Source organism: Pecten maximus, chromosome 18 (genome assembly GCF_902652985.1).
Source record: "Pecten maximus chromosome 18, xPecMax1.1, whole genome shotgun sequence".
NCBI lineage: Eukaryota > Metazoa > Mollusca > Bivalvia > Pectinida > Pectinidae > Pecten > Pecten maximus.
In genome coordinates this window covers 15,695,546-15,709,118 of record NC_047032.1, presented here as the reverse complement: position 1 = coordinate 15,709,118, position 13,573 = coordinate 15,695,546, and the positions used below count along the sequence as shown (strand labels likewise).

The following is a 13,573-nucleotide window of genomic DNA, read 5'->3' as shown; positions in this document are numbered from 1 at the left end:
CACCAAGTTGAGTGAACGAGGTATTCTAGCAAAATGTTTAGGAATTTTCTCGGGCTAATGTAATTATAACAGGTTACAGTGTATACATTTACTTTATTTAGATACCAAACATGTCATATTGGGATACATAAAGTAAGCGTTGTGATACATTTCATTTGAAAAGTAAACATAGTTTTCACAAATTTTATAATGCATCCAACATTGTTAACTTGATTTTGTGTAGTTGAAATCACAGTCTATATTTTATACTTCTTTAATAACTTCTTCTACATACATATGTATATATAATGTCTAAAGAATAAATTTGAGGAAATTTCAAAACCGGTAAATTATTTTTTTAGCATTTCAATCATGTCCGGTGCATAATTTCCATAATCATGAATATTTTCTTTTCGTTTAATGTTTTACTTTGAATACCGATATCCATGTATTTTCCACTTTTTGTTTATAACAAAACAGCTGAACTATCTTTCACATAATTTTATGTGGTATGTGGCAGCAAGTAATCTATCCTCTGAAGAATTACTTAAGTTGTAGATAATTATAAGACAAAAACGTAATTATCCTAATGAAACTAATAAATGTGTAAATGTGTTTTCATTTCTTTTTTCCGTTCATCAGAAAAGCCTGTGCAGATACTATATAATTGTATATCCTTATCTCTAAATACTAATTAAAACATGTGGATATAAAGGAGTACAGCTAAGATCTTTTTTAACGAGACATGACGGGAATGAAATATACTAACAGGCGAGGTAGATGAGTTTAGTGGATATACGTTTTAACAGTTATCTAAATTCAACATTCGAAGGACATTCCATGGCTATCACGACACCCACCCAACATGTATTAAGAACTCTCTCACATTTAAAGGGATCAATAGATTTTGCAAAACAGAAAAACAGTATGATGTTGGTTATCCAGATGGAACAACTGGTGACAAGTCTGTACTCTACAGTATAACACTAAGCGAGGTGTATTCTACGGTATAACACTAAGCGAGGTGTACTGTACGGTATAACACTAAGCGAGGTGTACTCTACGGTATAACACTAAGCGAGGTGTACTATACTGTATAACACTAAGCTAGGTGTACTGTACGGTATAACACTAAGCGAGGTGTACTCTACGGTATAACACTAAGCTAGGTGTACTCTACGGTATAACACTAAGCGAGGTGTACTGTACGGTATAACACTAAGCTAGGTGTACTCTACGGTATAACACTAAGCGAGGTGTATTCTACAGTATAACACTAAGCGAGGTGTATTCCACGGTATAACACTAAGCGAGGTGTACTCTACGGTATTAACACTAAGCGAGGTGTACCCTACGGTATAACACTAAGCGAGGTGTACTCTACGGTATAACACTAAGCTAGGTGTACTCTACGGTATAACACTAAGCTAGGTGTACTCTACGGTATAACACTAAGCTAGGTGTACTCTACGGTATAACACTAAGCAAGGTGTATTATACTGTATAACACTAAGCGAGGTGTACTATACGGTATAACACTAAGATAGGTGTACTCTACGGTATAACACTAAGCTAGATGTACTCTACGGTATAACACTAAGCTACATGTACTCTACGGTATAACACTAAGCGAGGTGTACTCTACGGTATAACACTAAGCGAGGTGTAATATACGGTATAACACTAAGCTAGGTGTACTCTACGGTATAACACTAAGCGAGGTGTACTCTACGGTATAACACTAAGCGAGGTGTACTCTACGGTATAACACTAAGCGAGGTGTACTCTACGGTATAACACTAAGCGAGGTGTACTATACGGTATAACACTAAGCGAGGTGTACTCTACGGTATAACACCAAGATAGGTGTACTCTACGGTAAAACACTAAGCGAGGTGTACTCTACGGTATAACACTAAGCTAGGTGTATTCTACGGTATAACACTAAGCTAACTGTACTCTACGGTATAACACTAAGATAGGTGTACTCTACGGTATAACACTAAGCGAGGTGTAATATACGGTATAACACTAAGCTAGGTGTACTCTACGGTATAACACTAAGCGAGGTGTACTCTACGGTATAATACTAAGCGATGTGTACTCTACGGTATAACACTAAGCGAAGTGTACTCTACGGTATAACACTAAGCGAGGTGTACACTACGGTATAACACTAAGCGAGGTGTAATATACGGTATAACACTAAGCGAGGTGTACTCTACGGTATAACACTAAGCTAGGTGTACTATACGGTATAACACTAAGCTAGGTGTACTTTACGGTATAACACTAAGCGAGGTGTACTCTACGGTATAACACTAAGCGAGGTGTACTTTACGGTATAACACTAAGCTAGCTGTACTTTATGGTATAACACTAAGCTAGGTGTAATATACGGTATAACACTAAGCGAGGTGTACTCTACGGTATAACACTAAGCGAGGTGTACTCTACGGTATAACACTAAGCTAGCTGTACTCTATGGTATAACACTAAGCTAGGTGTACTATACGGTATAACACTAAGCGAGGTGTAATATACGGTATAACACTAAGCGAGGTGTACTCTACGGTATAACACTAAGCTAGCTGTACTCTACGGTATAACACTAAGCTAGCTGTACTCTATGGTATAACACTAAGCTAGGTGTACTATACGGTATAACACTAAGCGAAGTGTACCCTACGGTATAACACTAAGCGAGGTGTACTCTACGGTATAACACTAAGCGAGGTGTATTATACGGTATAACACTAAGCGAGGTGTACTCTACGGTATAACACTAAGCGAGGTGTACTCTACGGTATAACACTAAGATAAGTGTACTCTAGGGTATAACACTAAGCTAGCTGTACTCTACGGTATAACACTAAGCGAGGTGTACTCTACGGTATAACACTAAGCTAGGTGTACTCTACGGTATAACACTAAGCGAGGTGTACTCTACGGTATAACACTAAGATAGGTGTACTCTACGGTATAACACTAAGCTAGGTGTACTCTACGGTATAACACTAAGCTAGGTGTACTCTACGGTATAACACTAAGCGAGGTGTACTCTACGGTATAACACTAAGCTAGCTGTACTCTACGGTATAACACTAAGCTATGTGTACTCTACGGTATAACACTAAGCTATGTGTACTCTACGGTATAACACTAAGATAGGTGTACTCTACGGTTTAACACTAAGCAAGGTGTATTATACAGTATAACACTAAGCTAGGTGTACTCTACGGTATAACACTAAGCGAGGTGTACTATACGGTAAAACACTAAGCGAGGTGTACTCTACGGTAAAACACTAAGCGAGTTGTACTCTACGGTATAACACTAAGCGAGGTGTACTCTACGGTATAACACTAAGCTAGGTGTACTCTACGGTAAAACACTAAGCGAGGTGTACTATACGGTATAACACTAAGCGAGGTGTACTCTACGGTATAACACTAAGCTAGGTGTACTCTACGGTATAACACTAAGCGAGGTGTACTATACGGTATAACACTAAGCTAGGTGTACTGTACGGTATAACACTAAACGAGGTGTACTCTACGGTTTAACACTAAGCGAGGTGTACTCTACGGTATAACACTAAGCTAGGTGTACTCTACGGTATAACACTAAGCTAGGTGTACTCAAAAGTATAACACTAAACGAGGTGTACTCTACGGTATAACACTAAGCGAGGTGTACTCTACGGTATAACACTAAGCGATGTGTACTCTACGGTATAACACTAAGCGAGGTGTACTATACGGTATAACACTAAGCGAGGTGTACTCTACGGTATAACACACTAAGCGAGGTGTACTCAACGGTATAACACTAAGTTAGGTGTACTCTACGGTATAACACTAAGGGAGGTGTATTATACTGTATAACACTAAGCTAGGTGCACTCTACGGTATAACACTAAGCGAGCTGTACTATACGGTATAACACTAAGGGAGGTGTATTATACTGTATAACACTAAGCTAGGTGTACTCTACGGTATAACACTAAGCGAGGTGTACTATACGGTATAACACTAAGCGAGGTGTACTCTACGGTATTAACACTAAGCGAGGTGTACTCTACGGTATAACACTAAGCGAGGTGTACTATACGGTATAACACTAAGCGAGGTGTACTCTACGGTATAACACTAAGCTAGGTGTACTCTACGGTATAACACTAAGCTAGCTGTACTCTACGGTATAACACTAAGCTAACTTTACTCTACGGTATAACGCTAAGCGAGGTGTACTCTACGGTATAACACTAAGCGAGGTGTACACTACGGTATAACACTAAGTTTGGTGTACTCTACGTTATAACACTAAGCTTGGTGTACTCTACGGTATAACACTAAGCGAGGTGTACTCTACGGTATAACACTAAGTTTGGTGTACTCTACGTTATAACACTAAGCTTGGTGTACTCTACGGTATAACACTAAGCGAGGTGTACTCTACGGTATAACACTAAGCGAGGTGTACTCTACGGTATAACAATAAGATAGGTGTACTATACTGTATAACACTAAGCTAGCTGTACTCTACGGTATAACACTAAGCGAGCTGTACTATACGGTATAACACTAAGCTAGGTGTACTCTACGGTATAACACACTAAGCGAGGTGTACTCTACGGTATAACACTAAGTTAGGTGTACTCTACGGTATAACACTAAGCGAGGTGTACTCTACGGTATAACACTAAGCGAGGTGTACTCTACGGTATAACACTAAGCGAGGTGTACTATACGGTATAACACTAAACGAGGTGTACTCTACGGTATAACACTAAGCTAAGTGTACTCTACGGTATAACACTAAGTGAGGTGTACTCTACGGTATAATACTAAGCGAGGTGTACTCTACGGTATAACACTAAGCGAGGTGTACTCTACGGTATAACACTAAGATAGGTGTACTCTACGGTATAATACTAAGCGAGGTGTACTCTACGTTATAACACTAAGCTAGGTGTACTCTACGTTATAACACTAAGCGAGGTGTACTCTATGGTATAACACTAAGATAGGTGTACTCTACGGTATAACACTAAGCGAGGTGTACTCTACGGTATAACACTAAGTTAGGTGTAATCTACGGTATAACACTAAGCGAGGTGTACTCTACGGTATAACACTAAGTTAGGTGTAATCTACGGTATAACACTAAGCGAGGTGTATTATACGGTATAACACTAAGCTAGGTGTAATATACGGTATAACACTAAGCGAGGTGTACTCTACCGTATAACACTAAGCGAGGTGTAATCTACGGTATAACACTAATCGAGGTGTACTATACGGTATAACACTAAGCGAGGTGTACTCTACGGTATAACACTAAGTTAGGTGTAATCTACGGTATAACACTAAGCGAGGTGTATTATACGGTATAACACTAAGCGAGGTGTAATATACGGTATAACACTAAGCGAGGTGTACTCTACGGTATAACACTAAGTTAGGTGCAATCTACGGTATAACACTAAGCGAGGTGTACTCTACGGTATAACACTAAGCGAGGTGTACTCTACGGTATAACACTAAGTTAGGTTTACTATACGGTATAACACTAAGCTAGGTGTACTCTACGGTATAACACTAAGCGAGGTGTACTCTACGGTATAACACTAAGCGAGGTGTACTCTACGGTATAACACTAAGCTACATGTACTCTACGGTATAACACTAAGCTAGGTGTACTCTACGGTATAACACTAAGATAGGTGTACTCTACGGTATAACACTAAGCTAGGTGTACTCTACGGTATAACACTAAGCTAGGTGTACTCTACGGTATAACACTAAGCGAGGTGTACTCTACGGTATAACACTAAGCGAGTTGTACTCTACGGTATAACACTAAGATAGGTGTACTCTACGGTATAACACTAAGCTAGGTGTACTCTACGGTATAACACTAAGCGAGGTGTACTCTACGGTATAACACTAAACTAGATATACTCTACGGTATAACACTAAGCTAGGTGTACCCTACGGTATAACACTAAGCGAGTTGTACTCTACGGTATAACACTAAGATAGGTGTACTCTACGGTATAACACTAAGCGAGGTGTACTCTACGGTATAACACTAAGCGAGGTGTACTATACAGTATAACACTATAAGCGAGGTGTACTATACGGTATAACACTAAGCTAGGTGTACTCTACGGTATAACACTAAGCGAGGTGTACTCAACGGTATAACACTAAGTTAGGTGTACTATATGGTATAACACTAAGCTAGGTGTACTCTACGGTATAACACTAAGCTAGGTGTACTATACGGTATAACACTAAGCTAGGTGTATTATACTGTATAACACTTAGCGAGTTGTACTCTACGGTATAACACTAAGCGAGGTGTACTCTACGGTATAACACTAAGCTAGGTGTACTCTAAGGTATAACACTAAGCTAGGTGTACTCGTACATGTACTCGCCTAGCGTTTGAGTAGTCTGAACATAACAAAATACTCCATTGCGGAGAAACAGATGGAAATAGCTTAATTTTTCCCCAGAAATTGTGTTGGAATCTGTATTATGTCCAACTCCAACATTGTACTGTATTTGCGATGACCGAGTGCAAGGTGTCCCGACGCTTTATCACTAACCCACATCTAGGTCGCGATTTCGAATCCCACGTTGGGCAGCTGCCTGGTACTGACCGTAGGCCGGTGGTTTTTCTGTGGAGACGTTCTTAAATGACTGTTGCTGTTAATAGGACGTAAAACAGAATAAAGCAAAACAAGCGACAGATTTTGCCTAAAGTCTGAATTTGCCGTTTCATTCCAAAAAAAAAAAAAAAAAAAAAGGAAAATCACTGGAATCCGGATTTTCACTGCTTTTAGCAAAAAAGTTAGAATACGCACTGAAAACGGGACATCGTTTGGCATCAAATCTAAAAGAAAAAGTTACTTTTGATGCATCAATTATTTTTGGAATTTTGTTCTATGATTAAAAATGTAGTAAACAATTAACCAATTGGAAATAATAATGTTTATAGCATTTCATATATATGTACTTTTGCAGGAAAGCACTCTGTCCTTCTTATTGAATTTTTATTTGAGAAAAAAAAACAAAAAAACCAACAACGAGGAAGTAGTTAAAGACAATGCATTGTAAATGCACGCTGGTAATAAATGTAGACACATTTAGTAACTCAAGTCACGGTATCCTTATTGTCTTCATTTTTGATAAAGATCAGCTAAAGTTTGCCATAAAGAAATCCCCATTACACTTGCTGATTGAAATCATGCCAAATTATATAGTTTGTCCTGACACGATACAACGTAACACCTTATAGAGCTAAATATAATAGACTCCAGCATTGTTTGGGACATTGGTTTGACTTGCTTTTATGAGCCTCTCTATACCGTTAAATGGAGTTAAATATCATGTCTCGTGCCAGTCGACTGTTATGGCAATGTTAAGGCGTAAGTTCAATAAACACGTGAGCATGTGTTGCTTGTATGTCGTAAGTAAATATATTTCGTTAAATTAATTCCAAGTATGACTGATGCTATACGTATATATTATAAACAGTGCTGCTTTGTACAAAACAAAAGAAGTACATATGTAACAAATATCAATATCTAAAGTTGTATAAAATATTAGAAATATCAATGTATCATATCATATATGTAAGCAAGTGGAAGGCAGGAATAAATATGACCATGGAAATATTGTCCGTATGTAAATTTTATTTTTCACAACGAATGCGAAACGAGTTAAATCAACTAATATGATTCACGATTGTTGGCCCGGATGTAAGTCCATACCTTTTCACGTCCGACCTGGGAATAGAACCCCGGCCGCCTAGGTAAAAGGCAAGTGCGTCACCACTGTGCCTATCGAATCACCGATAAGTCAACATTGACTTGACACATACCTTTAAAACTTGACGCAGGTTTGTTCGTTAAGGCTTCATTTTATTACACTATTCAAATTCACAGATGCAAAGCACGAACTGCCTATGCCGACTATATAAAAGATAGCGATAAAACACGATATCCCGAGTCCATGTTGAAGGATTGAGCAACTCAATAAACATATTCGTCTTGATTTCCCATATCTTAAATGCAAAATATCAAGCTTAAATATACTACTTTCAGAGGTCGGGAAAGGAGGTCGTGCCATTTTACAAGTGATGAAATATACCTCATAAGATCAGGACGCAAATAAACTTCGTCCTCGGTTGATATTTATTCGCAGGTTGATAAAACCAAATAAGTCAATGAATAAGACACTAGGAACTACTTCACAAAGTTTAATGTAGATGAATAGCGATGCATAATACATCTGTTGTGGTAATTGTCCTATAACACAACATAATAAAAATAGCGTCTAGTCATATGTACATTCCATAATACATCGGAACACACAGTCATAATAAGCTTCCTGATTGTATGGTGTTGAAATCATTAACATAAACACCGCAGTCGTGAACAGGCCAAGTTATCACGAAGGAATGTTTTGCTTCAGACTAAACACTGGAATTGACTACAAACGTTCGGAAGATGTGATTACAAAACAAAGGCTTTGTAGATGTAGATGGCGTTATACCTAAAATGAAAACTTATCGCAGACTTTGAATGATAGAACATTTATATGTCATACGAAACCAGCACTGACATTAATTGACTATGGCTACATCTACCAATGAAAAGGATGTCAACTTTACTTATGATAAAACCAAAGAAACGACTATGAGAGAGTTCTTTGATCAGTACCGAACCACACTGCCACAACTAGTGATCATTACCGAAGGTCATGACAACGGCGAATCATGTGAAGACATGAGCTCTGACGAAGTAGGTACAGCGATACCGCATAGTATCTATCAAAGAACTAACGGTAAATAATATGGATCCCTTTGATGTCCCACACAGCTTGGCGACTCACATCAGGCAAACCGTATCAAGGGTATAGTTGTGTGGGAGGCAAAGTGTGATACACCTGCCTTTTACCTAGGCGTTGATGATAAAATAACAGATTTTTACTGATACTTACTAATTTTACATTTTACTTATTCTATTGTTCACAGGTGTATTGGATTCACAAGCTTTCGAAGCAATGTCGAGTAATGGCTGAAACAGCAGACAATGACAACACATATTTATCTATCCCAGTGCAGACAGACACCAAGTTCTTTGTTGTTCGGGAGTCAGGCATAGGTAAGTCGTATCAATATTAACTTTCGAGTTCATTTTTAGTGATCGGTAATAACTTTCCGGAATTACCCGAAAGTGTAAAATTGGCTCTTTATCGACGTTGGTACCATTGAATTGAAATTATCATAATTGTTATTTCATATTATCTTACATTTTAGAAAATTATACCTAAAAGGTGTGTTAGTTATTTGAGCATGTTAAATAAGGTGTTTGATGGTTGCCTATATATACATTATAAATCTGTCTGACGTAATGTGTGTGCTCTTAGCACCGATCCATTTAAATTGTGTTTGCAAGATCTCGAGTACAATATTACTCGTTCTAAGAGCACAAACATTACGTCAGGCAGACTTATTATTTATATAAAGACAGTCATAGACACTTATAACGTTAACACTTGATAACCATAACAAAAACCAAAAACACTTTTTAGATATGATTTTTTAAAAGTAAGAAAATGTAAAATAATAATTATAATAATTTCAGTTAAATGGTACCAACGTCGAAAAAGAGCCAATAATTAACTTGAGACTTAATCAGTTCTATAGCAATCACCACACTGAGGAGAATCATGCTTAGGTTGTCATAAACATGAAGCTTACCGAGTGTTTGGTAGCTTACGTATTTAACTCAGAGGATTGAGATCCTTCTGTTTATCTGATATTGATTCTATATCAATTCGAGGCAATGTTGACGTGACGTCATACAATTTTCGAGAGTAACTTGCAAAGCGCACATGTAGCTTGTCTCAACCCAAGGCCTAGGGTAAGATAAAAAATCTCACAACATTAAAATGGAAGATATCCCTGCCCTGGGTAAGAGAAAAGGAATATTTGCAATGAAAAAAGTGCCCATGATAAGATAATTAATAGATATGATTTTTACGATAGGAAACATTCCGCAGACACTTGCAGAAATATTGATTGAGAATAACGACTTCCCGATAAAAATCCTAAAAGAATCCGACGCAAAGACAACACTGACGTTACGAGAGGCATATATAGAATTCTACCTCGCCGGCAATTGTTTATCTGAAGGTACAGTATTAACATACTTGTTAGAACTGGGTGTCTTTTTTGGTACAGCTCAATTACTGCGTTATTATAAAAATATACGTCACACTGTTAGAATGTTTATTTTAATTAGTTTTATAAATAACATTACGACTTATTGCTCCATGATTCTGCTACCTGTACAGTTTGTCAATATGTCTCCATCAGTTTCAGTATAATGTATGTCACAGTGAGCTATACTTCAGTAGTCATGAGACGAGATGAGGATTACACTTCCTAAAATCAAGGCGTTGCTTCTAAACTACATAGTATGTTCCAACAATAAACAAACTGGTTTGCTTTAAATTTAAAAAATACCGTATATCCAAAACAGTGCATGATATTGTATCCTAAAGATTTTTTGTCTTTCGAGATCTGTTCATTGATGTTGTAGTATGGACTAATCCAAAAGGAAGGATGGGAATAAATAAAACCTAAAGTGCTAAACTAAACCCTTAGCTAAAGTAGTATAATCATCAGTGACGTTTGTTTGATTTGCATAAAACATTATTTCAATATTGGTTATGAAATACACGTGTTTTTGTGAAGAATTTAGATAAAATAAATCTTTGATATGATATTTAACGACACGAAATTGATATTTGAATAAAGAATATGACCATACTGACATAAACATATACACACAACCCCTCGGACACATACCTTACCCCTTACCGACCCCCCCCCCCCCCCCCCCCCTCCCCCCTTTAAAAAAACTCCAAAACAAACAAGCAATATGTATAAGGAACATTCTATTGATTAAATACAATCAGTAATATATACGAAAGGTTATTTGTTTCTATTTTAGGTCGTCTGTTGGAAGTACCCGTTTACACAGCACTTTCTTCTGTGATAAAATGTGCCATAATTACGGGCATCGAAGGGAAATCTCAAGTGGAGTTTCAAGAGAAACTTCGTGAATTTTCAAATCTTATATCGCAGAGGAATATAAAATTTGACCTTACCGCAGGAAGCAAAGGTAAAATCTCCATAATCCGAAACTGTGGCTAAGAAATAAAACAAAAAATCCGTTTGATACATATCCCAATTCCACGTTACTAATGGGTAATCACAGTTCAGATAATAACAATTGCATTGACATCTAGCATGTACAATTCAAAATGCGCATTGCTTAAATAGCATAGAAATATACGTAAAAGGTGCAGCAACGCGCGGAAAAAAATTGTCACATTTTAAGATATCTGTACAGATTGCGTCTGCTAGCTCTTTCTTTGCTTTTTATTGGTTTTTTCAATGTGGCTGATTGCCTAGAAGATATGATAACTGAATCTTCCATCTGCACTGCAATGATTCCTTACTTTTGACATATATACTTTACGTACTTGTTTAACAGGAACAAGGCAATATCAAAATCCGCCATTTACAGGAACCGGTTTGGCACAACGTGACAGCAGTTATTGCGTTATAGAATGTAGCTCCACTAAGGATCATTTGTACATGGAACCATGCGATATCCAGATTCAACCTAGCCTACCAAAAAGAAAGGAATTCATTGGAATAATTAATAAAGAAAAACGTGTTTATGTCAAGACTTTAGATAATACAAAGACACCACTTGTCGATATGCAAAGTAGCGTGATGTCAGCAGCTAAAAATACATGTGCATCCACAGGTGAGTCCGATAAAGGAAAAAAACAATATCATGATAGAAAATGTAAAAGGCAACCTCCACCGTCAGTTCATCAGGTACATTCAATAGGTCTGCAAAGATATGAAAGAGAAAAAACACAACCGCCAGCTTTGCCCCCTCGAGTTCCTGTGCGTCCAGCAGACAGACAAATGCATGAACGTGAACGGGACGAATATGGTGTTCAGGAAAATCGAACATTCACAATACAACCACAACCTGTACCCAGTCGAAGTCGCGCGCACTTTGAGGACAAACAAAGATACGAACCTGATGGAGAGGAAACAGATATTCAGCGAAATCAAGAGTCTAGTAAACATAATCTACATGAACCCCTAGTGCATGTAAAGGGTGCTAATGTTCAAGAGGATCTCGAATCCATGTCTGTGATTGATGTCAAGTCTCGTTTGGAACAGTTAGGAATAAGAACAAAAGTAGTAAAAACATTTGAAAAGAGACGGATCGACGGTAAAACATTAAAAAATCCGTCACTGACTGATGATATACTAAGAAAAGAATTTAAGCTAGAAGAAATCGATTTGATAAAATTACGGCAATATATTAACATTGGCCACATACCAAAATGAAGTTTTGAAAATAATTCATCTCTAAATAATACATTCTGGTTGACGTTAAAATTCACAGAACAAAGTGATGATGCAGTTGAGATTTGTTCTGTCATGAATATGCTGTGTCAGCCGAAAAGCTTGTTAGGTAGGGGCTATCCAATCACCTGTTGTATTCTAATTTCTCTTTACATTATATTCGTGTAATTGACATATTTGTCCTTACTTATGAAATATATTATAATGTACTGATTATCTTAATTATAAACAAATCTAGTTATGTATTATCTTACTTTTATCTAAGTGTTGTCTTTTTTAAATTCTTAACATGTGTTGTTGTACCTTGTATATATATATGTGTGTCCTTTTTTTGTTTTTTTTCTCTTTTTTTTCTCATACTCTTTTTTTTCTCTTTCTCTTCTTTTTTTTCTTTTTTCTCTCTATTCTTTTTTTCTTTTTTTTCTCTTTTCCTTCTTTTCTTCTTTTTTCTTTTCTTTTTTACTTCTGTTCCTTTTTTCAAATTTGAAGTATTAATCTGTTGCACCCCGATCGACACTTAATAAAGAGTCGGTCAGTCTCTATCAATGTTGTGGAATCTTTTCTACATATCAATGTATATACATGTAGCTGTTGTTCCATGTGTTACTGATAGCTGTGTTTTTTTGTTATGTTGTTCTCCGAAATGCTCAAAAAGTTGGTCAGCACTTTTTGTTATACATGTACTTAGAAATTTGTCCAATCGCCAGATATTTTCTCTCATTTGACAATGGGTAATGATATCATGAGCTATAGAATGGCGATTAGGAATTTTTACTCTAGGGTCTACGGCAGATGTTTGATTAAATCTATTTTTATTCTTCTGAATATACATGTAAATTTATATAAATTCTTTTTTTTAACTTGTCTCCACTCTTTAAGAAAAAATATACTATGGCTTGCCCTTTCCGTAGTTCATTTGTTAAACTCATATTTTCTTAATATTGAATTTACTTTAATAATCTTGCTATTGATACTAACTGACATGGATATAGAATCCAATCCAGGGCCAATTGAATTAGCTATTTTCCATTTAAATATTAGAAGTATTAGAAACAAAATGGAATACATTAAGGATTTAGCTGGAGAATATGATATTATTTGCCTTACGGAA

The 13,573-nt window shown here is 36.8% G+C and overlaps 1 protein-coding gene across 1 annotated transcript; it reads left to right on the top strand.

The window, feature by feature from the left end:
• Window positions 1–8,407: 8,407 nt before the first annotated feature.
• LOC117316759 lies at window positions 8,408–12,715 on the top strand. Its single transcript, XM_033871527.1, has 5 exons — window positions 8,408–8,797; window positions 9,031–9,160; window positions 10,048–10,194; window positions 11,018–11,188; window positions 11,564–12,715. The coding sequence occupies exons 1-5, from the start codon at window positions 8,630–8,632 to the stop codon at window positions 12,442–12,444; spliced, it is 1,497 nt and encodes a 498-aa protein (XP_033727418.1). The 5' UTR covers window positions 8,408–8,629; the 3' UTR covers window positions 12,445–12,715.
• Window positions 12,716–13,573: the final 858 nt, after the last annotated feature.